At 33.8% G+C, this 17,451-nt stretch overlaps 6 protein-coding genes and 1 long non-coding RNA gene across 21 annotated transcripts in view; 3 read left to right on the forward strand and 4 right to left on the reverse strand.

Moving 5' to 3' along the window:
• The window catches only part of pHCl-1 (pH-sensitive chloride channel 1), a 45,144-nt gene extending 40,316 nt beyond the window's left edge, over nucleotides 1-4,828 (forward strand). For 10 of the 15 annotated variants that reach the window (XM_076690762.1, XM_076690766.1, XM_076690767.1 and 7 more), the window contains 2 exons: nucleotides 432-548; nucleotides 689-967. In XM_076690762.1, the coding sequence (XP_076546877.1) occupies nucleotides 432-548; nucleotides 689-820 (249 nt within the window). In that variant the 3' untranslated portion in view covers nucleotides 821-967. Of the gene's footprint in view, nucleotides 1-410; nucleotides 549-688 lie in introns of all 15 variants that reach the window. The other 5 variants (XM_076690765.1, XM_076690769.1, XM_034337702.2 and 2 more) reach the window with 3 other exon arrangements.
• Nucleotides 4,829-7,519: 2,691 nt separating this feature from the next.
• On the reverse strand, nucleotides 7,520-8,308 carry strat (RAB interacting factor STRAT). The gene is made up of 2 exons (XM_034337657.2): nucleotides 8,027-8,308; nucleotides 7,520-7,782 (listed from the first exon to the last, which is right to left on the reverse strand). The coding sequence occupies exons 1-2, from the start codon at nucleotides 8,150-8,152 to the stop codon at nucleotides 7,549-7,551; spliced, it is 360 nt and encodes a 119-aa protein (XP_034193548.1). The 5' UTR covers nucleotides 8,153-8,308; the 3' UTR covers nucleotides 7,520-7,548.
• Nucleotides 8,309-8,355: 47 nt separating this feature from the next.
• LOC117610373 (uncharacterized) lies at nucleotides 8,356-9,204 on the forward strand. Its single transcript, XR_004582891.2, has 2 exons — nucleotides 8,356-8,511; nucleotides 8,617-9,204. It is a non-coding gene; the product is annotated as an uncharacterized LOC117610373 (long non-coding RNA).
• Nucleotides 8,919-9,650, reverse strand: LOC117610371 (uncharacterized). Its single transcript, XM_034337656.2, has 2 exons — nucleotides 9,374-9,650; nucleotides 8,919-9,265 (listed from the first exon to the last, which is right to left on the reverse strand). Exons 1-2 carry the CDS (start codon nucleotides 9,648-9,650, stop codon nucleotides 8,919-8,921), a joined length of 624 nt encoding a protein of 207 aa, XP_034193547.1.
• A 268-nt stretch (nucleotides 9,651-9,918) lies between these two features.
• Nucleotides 9,919-12,875, reverse strand: Orc1 (origin recognition complex subunit 1). The gene is made up of 5 exons (XM_034337655.2): nucleotides 11,235-12,875; nucleotides 10,887-11,160; nucleotides 10,551-10,816; nucleotides 10,178-10,461; nucleotides 9,919-10,097 (listed from the first exon to the last, which is right to left on the reverse strand). Exons 1-5 carry the CDS (start codon nucleotides 12,707-12,709, stop codon nucleotides 9,919-9,921), a joined length of 2,478 nt encoding a protein of 825 aa, XP_034193546.2. The 5' UTR covers nucleotides 12,710-12,875.
• A 796-nt stretch (nucleotides 12,876-13,671) lies between these two features.
• LOC117610377 (splicing regulator RBM11) lies at nucleotides 13,672-15,598 on the forward strand. Its single transcript, XM_034337668.2, has 2 exons — nucleotides 13,672-13,854; nucleotides 14,048-15,598. Exons 1-2 carry the CDS (start codon nucleotides 13,771-13,773, stop codon nucleotides 14,546-14,548), a joined length of 585 nt encoding a protein of 194 aa, XP_034193559.2. The 5' UTR covers nucleotides 13,672-13,770; the 3' UTR covers nucleotides 14,549-15,598.
• LOC117610374 (glucose dehydrogenase [FAD, quinone]) lies at nucleotides 14,042-17,447 on the reverse strand. Its single transcript, XM_034337659.2, has 11 exons — nucleotides 17,160-17,447; nucleotides 16,859-17,058; nucleotides 16,689-16,800; nucleotides 16,492-16,626; nucleotides 16,320-16,435; nucleotides 16,095-16,262; nucleotides 15,859-16,012; nucleotides 15,626-15,786; nucleotides 15,359-15,536; nucleotides 15,074-15,278; nucleotides 14,042-15,006 (listed from the first exon to the last, which is right to left on the reverse strand). Exons 1-11 carry the CDS (start codon nucleotides 17,308-17,310, stop codon nucleotides 14,814-14,816), a joined length of 1,773 nt encoding a protein of 590 aa, XP_034193550.2. The 5' UTR covers nucleotides 17,311-17,447; the 3' UTR covers nucleotides 14,042-14,813.
• Between the last annotated feature and the right edge of the window lie 4 nt (nucleotides 17,448-17,451).

Raw genomic sequence — 17,451 nt, forward strand, 5'->3', positions numbered from 1 at the left:
ATCTCGAACGATCAATTATTATCGTTTAAAAGTGAAACGAAAAGCCATCTCCGTTAAAACCCATCCAACGAAGTATCCCATGAAAACAATAAGAACCGAACGAGAAACCGTGAGAATAAGAAATCAATGATCTCCTTTATTAATTTCAAAGAATTCGATTCGATTTCCTCATTTTATATCCATTCCTCTTTCGTTTCTGTCGTTCGGATATAATCGACCTTTGATATATCGGTCACCGAATTATACATAACATAACATTATAATAAATATAATGTAAGAGACAAGATAAAGTGAATAGAAGGAAAAGGAGGAGAATGGTGAGGTCGAGTAGAGAAGAAGGGAGAAATTGGTCGAAGGATGGATCGTTGTTCGCACGAAAGATCGTAAGAATATAAGTTTCTTCTACGGAGACCCTGTCGCAGGGTAAAAAGAAGCGAGAGGGTGGTCCACCAACCGGAGCTACGACAGGACCGAACGAGATCGTCACCTGTACCAACTGTGGACCCAACCCTTGCACCCACACCACCACCAACGGATGCACCGCCGAGGTATGTTAATTAAACTCTTCCTGGATTCCAAATCCCAACGATCGATAAACCTCTATCCTACCCTCCTCCCCCTTATCTCGTAGACGCTCCTCGTTGTCAGAAAATGTGAAATAACAGAGCAGACGACTTCTTTCTTCCAGTTGAGAAAAAAGGAACCACCGCATCCGATAAGAGTAGCAAAGACGATCGACGTGATAGCGAGAATTACCTTTCCGGTCGCCTATTTCATGTTCCTCACCTTTTTCTTCATCCACTACAAAGGCAGCTCGTAGATCGAAACCGGCAAACGATCCCGTCTGTTCTTTGCGCGATTACATGGTTCCCGAATTCGAAGGTTGGAATCAGGAATATCCAGGGAATAAAGGAAATCTTTATCGTGCGGTTGGAGAAGGAACTGAACCGGTGATTCGAAATTTACAAAGTGTGTCTGTCGAACTTTTTCCACGTATGAAAAAAAAAAAAAATTGAGAAAATTGAGAAACGATATGGAAATCGAAGGGAAGTGGTTAAAGAAAAGGGCAGATTCTTTGGCTTCGATGAAAGAAGGGAGTAAATTAAGGACTCGGTGGATTCGCTTCTTCTTCGTCATTTCTCACATGTGATAATTCTTGAAAAAGCACCGTTTGTCCGAAGGGAGCAAAGGGACGCGCAAACAGGATACGGGCACGTTCGTTCCTTTACCGTTTTTTTTTTTTTTTTTTTTTTTCTTCTAACGAATTAATCACGTCGCTGATTCGAGGATGCTTCTAAGAAAAAAAAAAATTATGCTAGCTGAACAAATCAAATTTATCTACTTAAGAAACGTTACCACTTGTAATCTCAACTATACAAGTTAGAGAAGGTCGATATACAAGTGTCGTCCATGAAATCGCTAACTCGTGATTCCGCCTTCTACTTAACGATCGACCTTTTATTTCCGTGTCTTGCCGATTTACAGTGTAATCGAGGCAAAATCAACGTGATCGCAACTTATGTATAACTCTATATTCGTAGACCTTTGAAAGAACGAAATAAAGACGTTCGCTTTCAACCGAGGGAGCAGGGCTGCAAAAGCATACAATTCCGCTGTACAAAATGAAACAAATATAAATATATGCGTATACATATGTACGTATATCTCGACGTATATACATAATGTGTATACGCATATAAATTTGGTTAATCAATCGTCGTTTCATCGAAGCTTTTCGGTAGACATTTCTCGTTACGCGTACAATCAGAATCGAAAGTAAACCCATAAGCTTGGTAAATTCAGAATTATACTCGCTTTCGACTCTAACTTGTACGTAAGACAATTACGTACATGCGCGCTATCGTTCAAAGATCTTAGGAGAACCGTCAACTTTGAAAGTACGAGAACTAATTTCACTAGAAAATGATAAAAATATCCTAAGACTTTCGAACGGCAGCAACGTGTATCCTTTTCGATCGTTCGAGATAGCTTTCGCGTTGATAGTTGAAAAAAAAAAGGCAAAAACAAAGAAAACAATTTCTAATCTACCTGTAACGATCGATTGCCAGAAACGGAAGCAAAGGCAAAGGAAAAGGAACTTCTCGCTAGATCAGACGCGAATACTAGACGTGTAGGAAACAAGGAAACTCGATCGAATCGGATCAGATCTAAATTAACGAGGAGACGGAAAGCACAGGGGGAACTTCAAACGTATTACGGGTAAAGCTTGCGATTTAGATCTAACAAAGTGCCCATAACTCGATGGAGGAACGTAGAAATATCAAAATGTCAGGTAATAGAGAAGACGATTTCATTGAAACTTTGAAAGTAAAACAGGCAGAAAACAATCGAGAACTGATATATTCGACGTTTCTCCAAATAGTCCGCGTACCTTTAGCAATCTCGTATCGCTACGATACTCTCTCGACACTATCGTTATTATCATCGTTGTCATCGTTATTGATCGCCACTATTACCAATCATTACGTTCTCCTCATTGTTACTGTTATTCTTATCGATTATTTATTATCATTATGATTTCTATTACTGTTACTATCGTCATTGTTATCGCTACGAGAGAATGAGAGAAAGAATGAGAGAGAGAGTAATTATTATTATCACTATTACTAAATACCGCTGCTATCGTACTACTATGTCGTTATTGCTATTCGTAAGCATTCATTCTTATTGTGAATTATCGGTGGGATTACAGGAGAAAAAGTGGCCGAAAAACACCAAAGAAAAAGAAAGTTAAAACACGATAAAACGATTTTTATCGATCGAGCCACTTAACTCTTCAGCAATATTTAATCGCAGACCAAAATGTTACACAGTTCGATCGCGTTTTACGACAATTACGTAACTCGATCGTCGGAGTAAACGTTCTCTTCGAGCAAAACGATCGAGAGGATAATGAAGTTTTACGATTTCACCAAGCTCAAAGTTTAAACTCGCACGAGAACGAAAGAGTACGATATGTCTTAAATTGTCTAGAGTAATCAGAAATCGAATTTTCTAATAATTATGCCCGTTGCAGTCGCGGTAATAAAACGTTGTCGATGGAAAAAGAATCGTTATCGACATCCTTGACGATCGTCGTGAAATTTACAGCGTCACTGCGTACGATATAATCATATTATACCCGCTATCTTTATTACGATTATTAATTAGGATCGTAGATGATAATCGTACGATCATCGAGAATAAGCTTCTCCTGTTATGGCGCCGAGTTATCTCTTCGTGAATAACGCATAATCGACACAACGAATATTGCCGTAGAGCCAAGCATCGTCTACATTCTACAGGAAAGAAAAAGAGACAAAAACGTCTTCATCGAAGACCGGAAGTCGATGATAAAGGGAACGAACGTTCCATCTACCTACATACTAATATGCCATATTTTATACGCGTCACCGGCCGCGAATGAACAAACAGTCGTTTAGTTGATAGGGTGCGTTGATAAATAAATTAATTAACGTTTAAATACGCCACGGACCAAGACACACGTAATCCTAAATCTTTAGCGTGATGTAATTAGTTGCACTTGCGCGGTGATACTCTTACGCGAACGCGTCTTCGATTCGCTCTTCGTTTTACTTTTCGTTAAAATGTGTGTTAGATTTTGTAAAGGAAAAATATACAAATTTTACTATACCGTTTTATCAAATATCTGTATATTTTTCGCTTTTATGATCATTGACATTCCTAGTAGAAAGACAAAGGACTAGCGCGTCGAACGGCACGAGTAGTAATAGTCGTAATTAATGCGGCACACGATGCAGATCGCTGGCGCATTGACCACGATCACTTAATTTCTCGCTTCAAGCTAATTGCTCTTGAAACGTTTGACTTCTCCTTGCTTTTCTTAATTGCTGTTGTTAATTGTTATTAATAATTAATTATATTAAGTTTGAAACACCGATCACCGGTGACACCCATACTAGTCATGCTGTCATACTAGTCAACGTGTTAAGAATATTAATTATTTCTTTTTTATGGTCGAATCGCGAAACGAAGGGTGAATCAAACGTCACACGGGCTTGATCGTCGATTTTTTTAACGATTCAGCAATTTCAATCGCAAACATCGGAGCTTAAACAGCTTTTTACCAACGCGTTTCTATTGTAGTCTGTCGCTTAACGCATGATTGAAAAAGAATTTGACGCGTTCGCAGGTGTAAACAATTAACACCTTTATCGATGGTGCCGAAGTTCAAAGATTGCCGAAGGAAAATAACGATGCAATTAAGAGAAAAATGAACGACATTTTCAAAGGCACAGAGGGTTCGATTCGAAAATCGTACAGTCCAAAAACACGTTCTCATTTTTTGTACTTTGCATCGAAAATTCTCTTAGGCTGATCATCGTTGAAGAGCAATCGGTTACAGCTGGCTTTTCGCACTGATCGAATTAAATTCACGCGAATTTGCACGGTTTTCCATGTAAATTATACGTATAAGCATCGCGCTCGATGTAAAACACAGTGTCTTTCAATCTATCGTTCCGTTCGAAAGAAACTCAAGGAACCAAAGATACGTTTCTCGTTCGAATTAAAACGTTACTGTTCGTTTTTGATAAAACTCGCGTTGATATTTGTCGATTTAAATTAGCTTATTCCTATCTTCCGAGAGCGCATCGTGCAACACCTGTTCCGTTGAACGCGACGAATTTCATTACGCTTATTCTTTCTCGTCTGAAAGGAAAGGAAACGAGGGGAACCTAGAACCATTCAGAGTGCCATTAAAGCAACAATTTAGAATTGTACGAAGGGTAGCCGAAAAGTGCGTCTCTGAATCGTCTCGATATCTTGAAAAAAAAAAAAAAAGAAATATTCGTATTTGCCTCTCTAAGTGGCAAATAGCCAATCTCGGCGTTTTCTTCTAAACGACAGAACACAGATCTCCCAGTGAGCGCCGCTTAGAAAAATAATATTGTATTCCCTCGCGAAATATCGCGAGTTATGAATAAATAAAAAGTAACCGAGCTCCTGCCACTATGTAGCCGAGAGGATCGTTCAGACGAATGATTTCGTAGGAAAGGGGATGCGTAAGATCGCGTGTATGTTAAAGTAACGTCCGAAATCTATTATCGCTATTTCTTACCGCTAGCCAATAATCGTGAAATTGTAATTTTAACAACTTGTCAAAATAGACAACTACTTTTAGCGACGACGATTAGCGGCAATGACTTTCGGATCTATACGATAACATAAACGTCTATAAATACGTATACATATACATATATATATATATATATATATATATTTGTCCGATTCTCTAGTCTATCCGATTCTATTCTTATTTTTGTACCTTTTCACTGCGTCTACCAGAGGCACGGGTAGAAAGCACAGATTCTGCTAATTACGCGAACATATTAATATACATGTACATACTGATACACGAAATACATATATAAATATGTACAGGGTGTTTGACAACAGGTTGGCAAAATTTTAAGGGGTGATTCTAGGGATCAAAATAAGATGAAAATCATGAATAACGAAATAGCGTTTGCGGCTTTGTTTTCCAGTAATTAATGTTTAAAAATTCGAGTAAAAAGCGCCTGAAAACTGCAATCCGCCCAGCACCGATGACTGTACCGGCCCCTGCTGACCTGACGTTCAATCGTCGGTGCTGGGCGGGTTGCAGGTTTCAGGCGCTTTCGTTATTCTTGGTTTTCGTCTTATTTTGATCCCTAGAATCATCCCTTAAAATTATGCCCACCTGTTGTCGAACACCCCATATATGGTGCCGATTAATTCGCTTGTTGCAACGGCTAAGTTTGCGAACTGCGTTTGACGATGCGCGAAAGCGATGAATATGGAAATGACGACGGTATTCGGGATCGAAGAAACGAGGGAAGACCGTATTTAGACGAGCCTTAATAAACGCTATTGTATTCGATTTTGAAGAAAAGAAAAATACAAGATTCTCTTAGTATAGTGTAAGTAGATATTGCGCCGTTGATCAAATATTCACCGTTCTACTATTTACCGACACGTTATCATTTTTATTGCAATCTCTACTTCTGTCCTGCTGGCTCTGTCGTTGTATCGTTGATTCTTTTGTTCGTCGCAATTCTATCCATCTTAACCCGAAATTTCTATCGTTGTTATCGGGGTGCAATCGTTGCGATCATCGTCTTTGTCGCATCATTCCAATGATTAACACGTCGACTGTGTCACAGTAGAAACAGTCGGTCACTGATCAGACACTCGAAATTGCTAGAGTAATTTTATCGTTAATGATATTTGAAAAGTTCATTATTAAAGTAAATTGTATCGGTGTATCCCCACAACAGTCGACGCGTTAAAGTTTTACACCGTTACAGTCGTTGCTCGCAAACGCATATTACATTTCGTTCGATTCGAACGTTTGGTAATAATCTGACAAAGGCTCGACGAAACTTAGCAAGTTTCATGAGTTAACAAATATGAAGTGAGAGAAAAAGAAAACTGTGATGTTATTGAAATCGTGGCACACCGTTCGAAACGAACGCGCGATTATTTTTGCAATATTTCAAATAAATTGAGACCGCGTAGAAGAAATATTTGATGATTAATTGTAATTGAGATTTTTGGAAACGCTTTGCAAATGCATACGTATACATGTGTGCATATATATATAGGGTGTTTGGCTAGGGGTACCACCCCCGATTTTGAATTTTATTAATGAAAAACGTCGAATAATAAGGGCGCGCATAGTACAGGCGCAGCCAAGGTAGTGTTTTTCATTAATAATTTAAAAACTAAGCCTTAACGAGGATTTTGGCAAAGGAAAAAGTTGTTTAGAATCACCCCGGCTACCACCTACTCCAAGGATCTCCACCCCTAGCTGAGCATCCTGTATATTTGTATGAATTGCAAATTTTGCTCTTCAACGATTAAGTAATTCGAATAATGCAACAAAGTAACCGAAGAAATAAAATATCGATTAAACACAGTGCCATAGAAATTACTCTGGTCTCAAAGAAAAAGTATCGCATCTGTTAAAGAACTAATTTAATCTACAATGAGGCTTTAATGAAAATGATTGTTTCTTATTAATATTCTCTCAAATACATCGAAGATGCGAAATTCAAATGTCGATATCATTTAAATAAAAAAAAAGCATTGATTTATATCCATGTACAAATACACGTATAAGTATGTACACTTAGATATTATCCACGCGTTGAACACGTCACATAAAGTAATTATGCACAGTGCATAAACGTTTTCGCGACCAATCAGTCGCGACGTAAACATGAAATACATTATGATAAAGTTGATTCACAGGAATGTATACGTATTAAGTACATTGATCAACCATTTCTAATCGTAAGCGTAATTTATTAATTATTATATCGTAACGACGATTGATTATCTGATTTATCGGCTGTGTTTGTAACGTACGTGATTAAATATTAAATTATCAACTTAAACAGCAATGTGCATTCTACCTCTGAACTCCTCAAGATCTTTTTCTGTCTCTGTTAATGTGACATCTTAGGGGAAAAGAAAAGTCAAGCCATGGTTCATATAAAATTAAAAAATAACTTTATTTATAAATCATTCGTGCTTAACTCTACTTAATGCAATGTATGACTTCTTAGTAGATAGATCATGCCATCCAACAGGACCTCTTTCACAATCTGCACATGCTAAATATTTTATGTTGTCTACCGTATGAGACACTCCAATATTTTCAAATGTGTACATATCTTCCACCAACCAATAATCTGTTATCAATTCCTGCTGATCAGCTTCACCTTCTCCTTTACGGTGTATATACGGTAGATTAAACTAAAATATTATGCACTTTAGTTTACTTACATTCTACTTCTTTAATGATGTACTTTGAGCTTTATTCTAATAATTACAAAGAAATTTAGTTAATAAAGAATCACAAAATAAACAACTTTTAAGGTTAAGTTTGATATCGATTGTAAACGTTAATTTATATCTGTTATTCAAACTACTGTACTATGCGTAAAGATAATTTGCCCAATACTTGTATATATTCTTCATTATGAATTTAATAAATTACCTCAATATTTACTAGTCGGGCCGCACCAGCGTTCAGCATCTTTGACGGACAAAACGTACAATGTACTTTATGCTTATTCTTTTCATTTTGATCCTTCAAAGAATTAACATCATTTTTCGCTGACATGTTTTTAAATGATGAATACAGTAATCACAGTTATTAGCATTAATAATATTGACACTTAAATTCAAAGTATTCAACCGGATTAGAAACTCTTTCGACCATCAATATTATTTGATGTTAGCGTTAGCAGTGACGTCAGATAGTTAGTCGGAAAGTTGTTGCGTAGTTCCGCCATTTTTGTATAGATGGCGCTGAGATCGAATTTGATTCGCTTGGCGCTGAAGCTGAGCGCGTCAGTCTATCTTCGGACGTCGGAGAGGTAGGTCGTTGTGCTTTCGATTCTCGGCGGGGCGTCATCTATACACAAACGGTTCAAACTACGCAGCGACTTAGTATCTTTTTTATCCGACTTCAAGAAGGAGGTATGTATATTTTTTTTTAAAGTTTATTAAACAATTACTTTAATAATCTTTCTGTCTTGTGCTGATTTTAATTAATTTCTGAAACGTAGAAACGTTTCTTTTTAGTTATGAGTACGAGGTATGGTTAGAAGAAGAAGTGGTAAAACAGGGACGACCGTCGAGAACAAAGCATATGCACTCTTCGTACCTGCAGTCAGTGATGATAGTTCGACAATCGAATAACAGTAGTGCGATTACCGAAGACAACTTCAAAACGGAATTTAAAATTATATTTTTCGAAACACAACATTATTTTACAAAATATTTATTTATTTATTTCATTGTTTCCATTGAAAACTTAACTTGATCGATACAATATTTTCTCCGGTGTATTTTTTACAAATATTTATAGTGATCATTAATGGAAATTATTTCCTATAAACTGCGATACAATCATTCGTTCGTTCTAAGTATTTATAACTTATTAACTTCCAGCCGTATTCGTTAAATTTTTGATCGAAAGGCATCGGATCTGTCCATCGATTTTCACCATCTTTGGGTCCAATAATAAAAACGAGATTTCCTTTATAATTCTCAATATAATTCCAAAATGCTGGGCCGTTGTTGAAATAACAAAAAAGGAGAGCGTAATTGTTTGGTAGAGAAATTTTTGTATCGCTTTCATGAACGAAAATCATATTTTCTAAAAATAAAGGTGGAGAGTATTTGCTACGCCACCACGAATGATCTAGCTCTATGCCAATTACATCGAAACCTTGAACAAAGAATTAAGTACTAAAACGGGAACGACTAACAAAAACTTATAAATGGAACTTTTACGTAATGTGACACGTGTATAAATATTTAAATATTAAAAACTTACCGGAATACTTTTGAAACAACCATTCGAACAATCCACATCCGCATCCTATACTTATTAATCCAACTAAATTGTATTCATCAATTACTTCTTTAATCCAATGTAAATCGTTGGTAGTGGGTAATACCCAAAACAATCTGCTTTTGTCTAATTCACTTAAAGTGCAATCTAAATTAACAATATCCTGCCACTTTTGTTCTTTGTAAAACATAAGAATTTCTTTCTCAACATCTTCGTTAAGATGTTGGACGTGTACCATTTTAGATGTGTAATTGCACATTGTTTAATAATACACAGTAAAATTTTCATGCGAGATCTTTAAGTTACGAAATTCACCAATATATATTGATAATAATGTCGATATTACTAAAGCGCATTTATAAATAAGCTTGTATATTAATAAATTAAAAAATGTATCGTTTCATTACACGATTTCATCAATTAGTAAACACTATATGTTATACGATTCACTGATGTAAATTACAATCTAATATAAAAATATCATTGTAAAAATTATCTAGCATACTTAAGACACTGCTTAGACCACACTAGTCGCACACCAAATGTGAATTTAGTTCGTGTAGCGCATAGTGAACATCGTCTACGGAGACATTCAACAAAAGTTTTTGGTATATATCGTTTTTTGAGTGTTCGCATATTAATAATCTACTAGCGCCCAATCTCGCGCAAACAGCGAGCGTTTCTGTCACAGTAGGTACTTCTATGCCTAAAACAGAAATAATTAATATAATTGCGATAACATTACATTTTTATTTTTATTTTTTTTAATGAAACGAATAAGCGAACCATCAAAAGAACACAACGATTCAAGCTGATAATATGCATCCTTAAAATATACTTCCTCTACGGAAGTCCGTGTAACTTCAGCTGATACTGCTTGTAAAAATATCTGCTCTATTTTCGAACAATGTTTAATAGCTTGAACTTTAGCTGATGCGATCATTTCAGATACAGCCTCGGTTACATCTTGAAGAGAAATAGTTTCGGCATTTCGTGATTCTGCGATTTCCATAGCACGACGACATATATCTAGAGCTCGTCTAGCATCTCCGGATACAGCAGAAACTTTTCTAAAATAAAACATTTGTTCATGTAAAATTGTTATAAACCATAATGACCTGCGTTTAATAAAAATCTTAAAATATAATTGTTACAGTACCGTGCAACGAGTTGTACAGCTTCGCTTCGAAAACCGTTAAAATCTTTAAGCCTGGACATCACTATTTCTTGTAACTGCTTGTAATTGTATGGTTGAAATGTTAATCGCGTTAGGCCTAAACGAGATGTAACACGTCCCATTAAAACTCTCTCAGGTAAATCCATAGTATTAGCTATAGTAATAACAACTAATTGTGCTGTTGCCTTTGTTGGCCAATCTAGTAAATTGTATATAACATCCTGTCGTTTTGTACACAAAAAATCGAGCTACAATAATGCAACAGTATTAGTAATAAGTAATAAGAGTAAATACATCAAAGATGTAAACCAATCATACTTCATCTACAAGAAGTAATGTCATCTTGGAATTGGTCCTATGAAATCTTTTATCAAGTATGTGATATGCTTGCTCCCAAGTAACTATTTTACCATCCAACTGTTTTAAAATTTGTACATAGGCCTGTCTTGGCTCTGTCAGTTTCATACCATTGATTGCAATGTAATTAAAATCATCTAACTGGCCTTTACTGTTCAATTTCTGCAAACATCTCACAGCTTCATTTACAGTTGCAGTTTTACCTGTCCCTGGTACTCCGCTTATATATATGCATCTGTAAATATTTTCAATGTATTAGATGCATTTAACAAGTGTATGTGTACTTTTTTTTTTCTTCTTTCAACATACCCCCCACTTTTATCTTCCAATTTTCCTCTGAGAAATGTAAAAATATTATTGAACTCCTCTTCCCTACAAGGCAACGACTTAGGTATAGAACAAACATGTAATCTAGATCTAGCTTCTTGCAACGGTGTGGTTGGCTTTGATAAAAAGCCACTTCTTTTCCGCATTGATGGTGTTAAATTACTATATTTTATTGAACGCGATTTTGGAGTACTCAAATGAGTTTCTTCTAAACGAGATTCTATACTTATTTGTACATTATTTTGGTTCTGTGGTGTTAGAATATTTTTTTTTACTGACAAAACTTTGTTATATCTAGGTGTATTAGCAAACCATTCAGTAGACACCTCTTCAGTAACCATTCTCTTTTTCTTATTTGTACTAGTTGGAGTTTTAACTGCTGATGAAATTTTAATACGTTTGTACATATCAGCTAAATGTTCTTCTTCACTGTTATCTTTATTATTGTTAATATATTGAATGTTTTTCTGTTTACTCTCAGAAATCATTCTCTTTTGGTTATTTGCCTTAACAGGAGTAGGAGTATTACATATTGGTATTGATAAATCTGATTTTTCTGTGTTCTCCTTTCTTTCTGGAGAATAATTGGACATACTTTTTATATTTTTTTTAGAAATATTAGGTTTTGTTATTGACTTCACTTTTACTATTTTCACATCTTTTGGATTGCTATCATATTCGTTATCTTTTATAGAAGAAATGTGATGCCGTTTATTGTTCCTTGTATTTGAATTTAATGATTCATCTTTTGAATTATGACTATCAGAAGCAATACCTGACTCTTTATTTTCCTTTAATCTTAATACTTTTTTCCCTGTTTCCATGTTTGATATAATAGAATTAACAAGTAATTTATCTTCATTATAATTAATGGTTTTTCTTCTTCTCAAAGATGGGGAAGATCTTACCACAGGTAATATATCACATTGATAAGCAGAAAATCTGGATGGTGGCCTTCTATTTCTAGTACCTCTGGATACTTCAGTTTCATTTTGTTTCACTTTTAATTTATTCTTATCATTTATATCAACTTCTTCATCAGAATCATCTTTATTCTCATTGTAAGATTCTGTAACTTTTAACTCTAAGCGACTTATCTTCTTTTGTTTTAAAAACTTGTCATAAGATTTACTTGTTGTAAGCTTCTCACATTCAGAATCTGTATCAATTTTATACAAACTTTGTTCTGTAGATCGTCTTAACTTAAGTTTAATTGAAACATCTTCATTCTTTAAAGTATCGCATTTTGGTAAAACATGCTTAGCAGGACTCAACAGGCTCGCACCTTCTTTATTTAAAGTTACTTTTAACATATTTTTTTTTACCGTGTTTTGTACTTCGATATTTTTCTTCTTAGGTAAATTATTTACTATTGTATTTATAGGTTCCTCTTCATCTGAATTTGATAATAGATCTATTATCTGATAGTCAGAACACTGATTTAATTTTGAAGCCATTATAAGTTTAACTTTAATGTTTTAAATTTTTCAAAATCTCCAAAACTTATATTATATTAATAATAAATTTAATACACTCCTATCGGAATATATCAAAGTAATACATCATTAATTATTATAAATTTATAGATACTTATTTGGTGTAAATTGGTGAAATAAATCATTTTTTGTTAGTAACACACATTTGTTTTAATTAAAAAGAAAGGTGTTTTATAAAATATTTTATTGATAATATATGTACATACATATATGTTACCGCCAAATGTTTTTTCTTAAAATACAACCATAAGTAATCTATTCATCTGAATTGCCTCGTTAATTAACTGTTGTGTCCTCTTCATATGGACCTGATTTTATCTTCATCTGGGGTGTCAGGGACCCCGCTGCGCCAATGACTCCCTCTGCATATCGACATTGTCCGGGGTATCAAGGACCCCGATGCAACAGTGGCGCTCTATGCACACTGACATGACATTTTGGGGTTTCAGGGAGCCCGGAGCACCGGTGATTCTCTCTGCACACTGACACATCATCTGGGGTGTCTGGGACCCCAATGACACTTTACCAATATAACATCATGGGGTGTCTAGGACCCCGAAGTACGGGTAATACTTTATGCATACCGATATATCATCCTGGGGTATCTAAGACCCCGAAACATAGGTAATACTCTTTACATACCGGCATGATATTCTCTGGGGTTTCAGGGACCCCGAAGCACCAGTGATTCTATCTGCATACCGACATACCATCCTGGGGTGTCTAGGACCCCGAAGCGCAGGTAATACTTTATGTATACTAATATTAAGGTACCGGGGTGTCAGGGACCCCGGTGCATCGGTGGCGCTCTCTGCATACCGACATGATATTTTGGGGTTTCAGAGACCCCGAAGCGACTATCGTCCTGGGGTGTCTAGGACCCCGAAAGCCAGGGCCCTTCGAGAACAACGACATGTCCACTCTTCTTGGTTTGTAGTCATTGACATCCGTTTCAATGTTTTGAGTAAATTAATTTCATAAATATTGCATACAATATTTGCTTTCCATTTTATTTTATTATCATGGATGAAGATATTCGTACAGTTTGGTGTGGAAATTTAAGTGAGAAAGTAACAGAAGAAATTCTGTATGAATTATTTTTGCAGGTTCGTATATTATGGATATACATAACCACAATCTGAATAAACATTTTGCAGACATTTAAATTGAATTGTTGTGTTTAATAATAAATAATGCATATATTTATGTTGTACATTACATTTAAGTTATCAATGTTTGCAAAATTTGTTTTCAAAATTAATATATTTTTGTACAATAATGTTTTTTACAATGTTATAGGGTGGTCCCGTACAAAGAGTTTCTATTCCTAAAGATCGTGATGGCAGGCAAAGATCTTATGGATTTATAACTTATAAACATATTGATTCTGTATCGTATGCTTTAAATCTATTTGATGGAACAGTACTATTCAATCGTCCCCTTAGTATGAGCACCAGGAAAAATGCAGAATTACCGCTTATTAATAATACACCAGATAATTTTATGAATATTAATCATTTGCTTCAGTTAGGCCAACAAATGGTGTTAGGAAATACTATGTATCAGATACAATCAGACTCATTTCAAACAAACATGTCATCAAACACAGTTTTACATACGAAAAAAATAGACACTTATAAAGATGATAGAATGTCGCGACGCGCACATCCATATCATAGAAAACAAACTCAAAATGATAGCCGCTATACAGATCATAGGTCTAAAAGTAATTATAGTAATCACAGATCAAATGACTATTCTAGACGTGATTATAAACGCAATAGGCGTGATTATCGTTAATATTTTTCGAATACAGAAACGAATAAGGAATATAATAATTTCTATTGTTATAAATGTTTAAATTAATGTGCATTTGTGCAACTTCAATGATTTAAATTTACAAAGTTCTATTTAAAAGATAATATTTGTACAACTTTATATTTTATACTACCCTGATAAATTTGTAATTAATTTATAAAAGGAATCTATTTTATTTTATAATTCGTGTACAAAAATAGCAATAAATTAAAGTTAATTAAATTACATCTTTCTTCCATATATTATGTTAGTCTTTAATTATGTGGTAATAGTCACGAGGTTTATAACATTTTTTGTTGTCTATTTCAATTTTTGTGTTCTGTTTAATTATACGCGCTGCTTTTTCGGCAAGCATTATAACTGCGGCATTAATATTACCACTTGGTAAAACTGGAAGTATAGATGCATCGACTATGTACAAATCTTTTGTATTATAAACTCTACAAAAAGTACTTTTTATATTATTTATAAAAAAACATAATTATATATTTAAAACTGCTTAATTACCTATACATTTGATCGACAACGTCGCCCATACGACATGTACCGGCAGGATGATACGAAGTTAAAGTTAAATGTTGTATATAACATTCCCAATATTTTGTACTATCAAATGTTTCATTTTCACAACCAGGAAAATGTTTTTCATAAATAGATGCACCAATACTTTTCATGGCATCTGTTCCAACAAGGTTTTTTACAAATTGTAATCCTATAAAGTTTAATGCGTGTATAATTTCATCATAAATATATGATAATTCATATAATTGTATAAAACTTCGGTAATATTACCAGCCATGAGAATTGCAATGTCATCTTTATTTGATAAATATTTTGGATCAATTAAAGGTGGATCTAAAGGATCGTTACTATTTAATTTAATTTCTCCTTTACTTTTCGGATGTAATAAGACGGGAGCCATGGTTATTGTATTCTTGTTTGAAATAGGTGCAAAATATTCATTATAAACCTATAAAACAATACATATAAAACTAGTGTTCAAATATATTAATAGATGTTCTTTCAAATTTATATCATTAATAATTTGTTAGTATACACCTTATCAGAAATTCCCATAGACTTCCTTAAAACAATACCATTATCCTTTGACAATCCCATTGGCATTACCATTATCTGCAAATCTGGTGCACTTAAATTACCTTTCTGAAAAGAACTATGAAATGTTCCTAAAACTTCAACTCCAGTAAATGTCCAAGGACCTAAATTATATAAAACATGATTACTTATTTAAATGAACTGTAAGTTTTTTTTATTTTAAAAAGAAAATTTACCCTTTCCATACAAAAAATAATTTATTGCTGATATAGGATTCAAAGCATTAAACATGTTAAAACCTATGCTTTTATTCAGCATAATTAAATCAATTCCAGTAAGTATATGGTCCACTAAATATTGACCAACTGGTAAATCATTAATAACATTTATCTGAAATATGTAAATTATTACATTGTTATAAAGAATATCAAATGTAAATATTAAAAATCAATATTAGGAAAACAAAATGTACTTTTAAATTTTGCAAATGATCTTTTGGACCAATACCAGATAACATTAATATTTTTGGAGTACCAATTGCACCGGCACTAAGAATAACACCATGTTTTGCAAATATTTTAAATGTCTTATTTGATCTAATAAATTGTACTCCCATTGCTCTATTTGACTCCATTAATACCTTTAAAGAAACCGTGGTTATATAAACAAGTAACATTCCTACAGATTTTAAACATACCTTTTCAACATGAGCATAAGTTCTAATAAACAATTTATCTCTAAAATTTTCATACAGTAATTTGTCTGTGCTCCATCTTTTTCCATTTCTTATGAATAACTGTGGTTTCATGAAACCTAAATCAATAGCATATCAAGTTATAATATTTTTTTATGTGTAATATAATAATTACCATTTTTTAAATCATTATTGATATTGCCAATGTCCTGATTCAATTCTTTTAATCCCTCTAAAATTACATTAGCAAGATCAGTATTCCATTGTAAATCACTTATATGCATTGGTCCACCATTTTCTACAGTAGGTTCTATAATAATTTCCAACTTATAATATCAATTAAAATAGAAGGTAATAAATTTTGAATATTACCAATAAAATCTGGAAACCATTCATTGTAATCTGAAGGATGACCTCTTACATAAAGCATATAATTTAACTGACTTGTTCCACCAAGAAGTTTACCCATTGGCCATTTACTTTTCTACAAATAAATTTTCAATGACAAATCTAATTAAACAATATTTATAGTTGATAATTACATTATTCTTTAAACTTTTGCAAGCATTATCTTGAGGTACAGTAGTGTACTTCCAATCATAAGGAGTATTCTGTATTAGAGGGGCTAAAAGTGGAATATCCATAAAGGGTGGTGCAAATCCTCCAGCCTCAAGTAATAATACTTTGTATCCATATTTTGCTAGCTTTGCAGATAAAGTTGCACCTGCACTACCAGCTCCAACTGTATACAGTTATTAGTTTTTACAAAGTATCTTTGTAAGACTATACTTGTTAAACATAAAAATTTTATTACAGAATATAAAAAATATATGGCGAACTTACCGACAATGTAATCATAAATTTCAAAGTCATTAATATCGTTATAAAACCAATTCTTATAATTATCGAAGAAGTATACGAAATTAAGATAACTAGAAAACATAAATACCATTAAACTGGTAAATGTAAATGTGATAAATTGTAGGAATATCATTTGGATAACAATCCAAAATTGAGGTTAAATTGTGGTTAATGTATTTAAATATAATACACAGCATTTCATCGACTATCTTTTAGAATGAAAAACGTGATTATTTTACGAGAACTTTTGTAAAATATTCAACTATAATGTATA

Source organism: Osmia lignaria, chromosome 11 (assembly GCF_051020975.1).
Source record: "Osmia lignaria lignaria isolate PbOS001 chromosome 11, iyOsmLign1, whole genome shotgun sequence".
Taxonomy (NCBI): domain Eukaryota; kingdom Metazoa; phylum Arthropoda; class Insecta; order Hymenoptera; family Megachilidae; genus Osmia; species Osmia lignaria.

What these genes read in the sequence shown, in the direction of transcription:
- LOC117610371 (XM_034337656.2), bottom strand. Translation starts at nt 9,650, where the DNA reads ATGTGCAATTACACATCTAAAATGGTACACGTCCAACATCTTAACGAA. An exon ending in GTTGTTTCAAAAGTATTCCG is followed by an intron (nt 9,266 to 9,373) that starts GTAAGTTTTTAA and finishes TCTTTGTTCAAG; the next exon opens with GTTTCGATGTAATTGGCATA.
- Orc1 (XM_034337655.2), bottom strand. Translation starts at nt 12,709, where the DNA reads ATGGCTTCAAAATTAAATCAGTGTTCTGACTATCAGATAATAGATCTA. An exon ending in GCTGTACAACTCGTTGCACG is followed by an intron (nt 10,462 to 10,550) that starts GTACTGTAACAA and finishes GTTTTATTTTAG; the next exon opens with AAAAGTTTCTGCTGTATCCG. An exon ending in ATCGTTGTGTTCTTTTGATG is followed by an intron (nt 10,098 to 10,177) that starts GTTCGCTTATTC and finishes TTTCTGTTTTAG; the next exon opens with GCATAGAAGTACCTACTGTG.
- LOC117610377 (XM_034337668.2), top strand. Translation starts at nt 13,771, where the DNA reads ATGGATGAAGATATTCGTACAGTTTGGTGTGGAAATTTAAGTGAGAAA. An exon ending in TGTATGAATTATTTTTGCAG is followed by an intron (nt 13,855 to 14,047) that starts GTTCGTATATTA and finishes ACAATGTTATAG; the next exon opens with GGTGGTCCCGTACAAAGAGT.
- LOC117610374 (XM_034337659.2), bottom strand. Translation starts at nt 17,310, where the DNA reads ATGATATTCCTACAATTTATCACATTTACATTTACCAGTTTAATGGTA. An exon ending in CAATAATGATTTAAAAAATG is followed by an intron (nt 16,436 to 16,491) that starts GTAATTATTATA and finishes CTATTGATTTAG; the next exon opens with GTTTCATGAAACCACAGTTA. An exon ending in CATTGCAATTCTCATGGCTG is followed by an intron (nt 15,279 to 15,358) that starts GTAATATTACCG and finishes TAAACTTTATAG; the next exon opens with GATTACAATTTGTAAAAAAC.
- strat (XM_034337657.2), bottom strand. Translation starts at nt 8,152, where the DNA reads ATGTCAGCGAAAAATGATGTTAATTCTTTGAAGGATCAAAATGAAAAG. An exon ending in CCCGACTAGTAAATATTGAG is followed by an intron (nt 7,783 to 8,026) that starts GTAATTTATTAA and finishes ATAATATTTTAG; the next exon opens with TTTAATCTACCGTATATACA.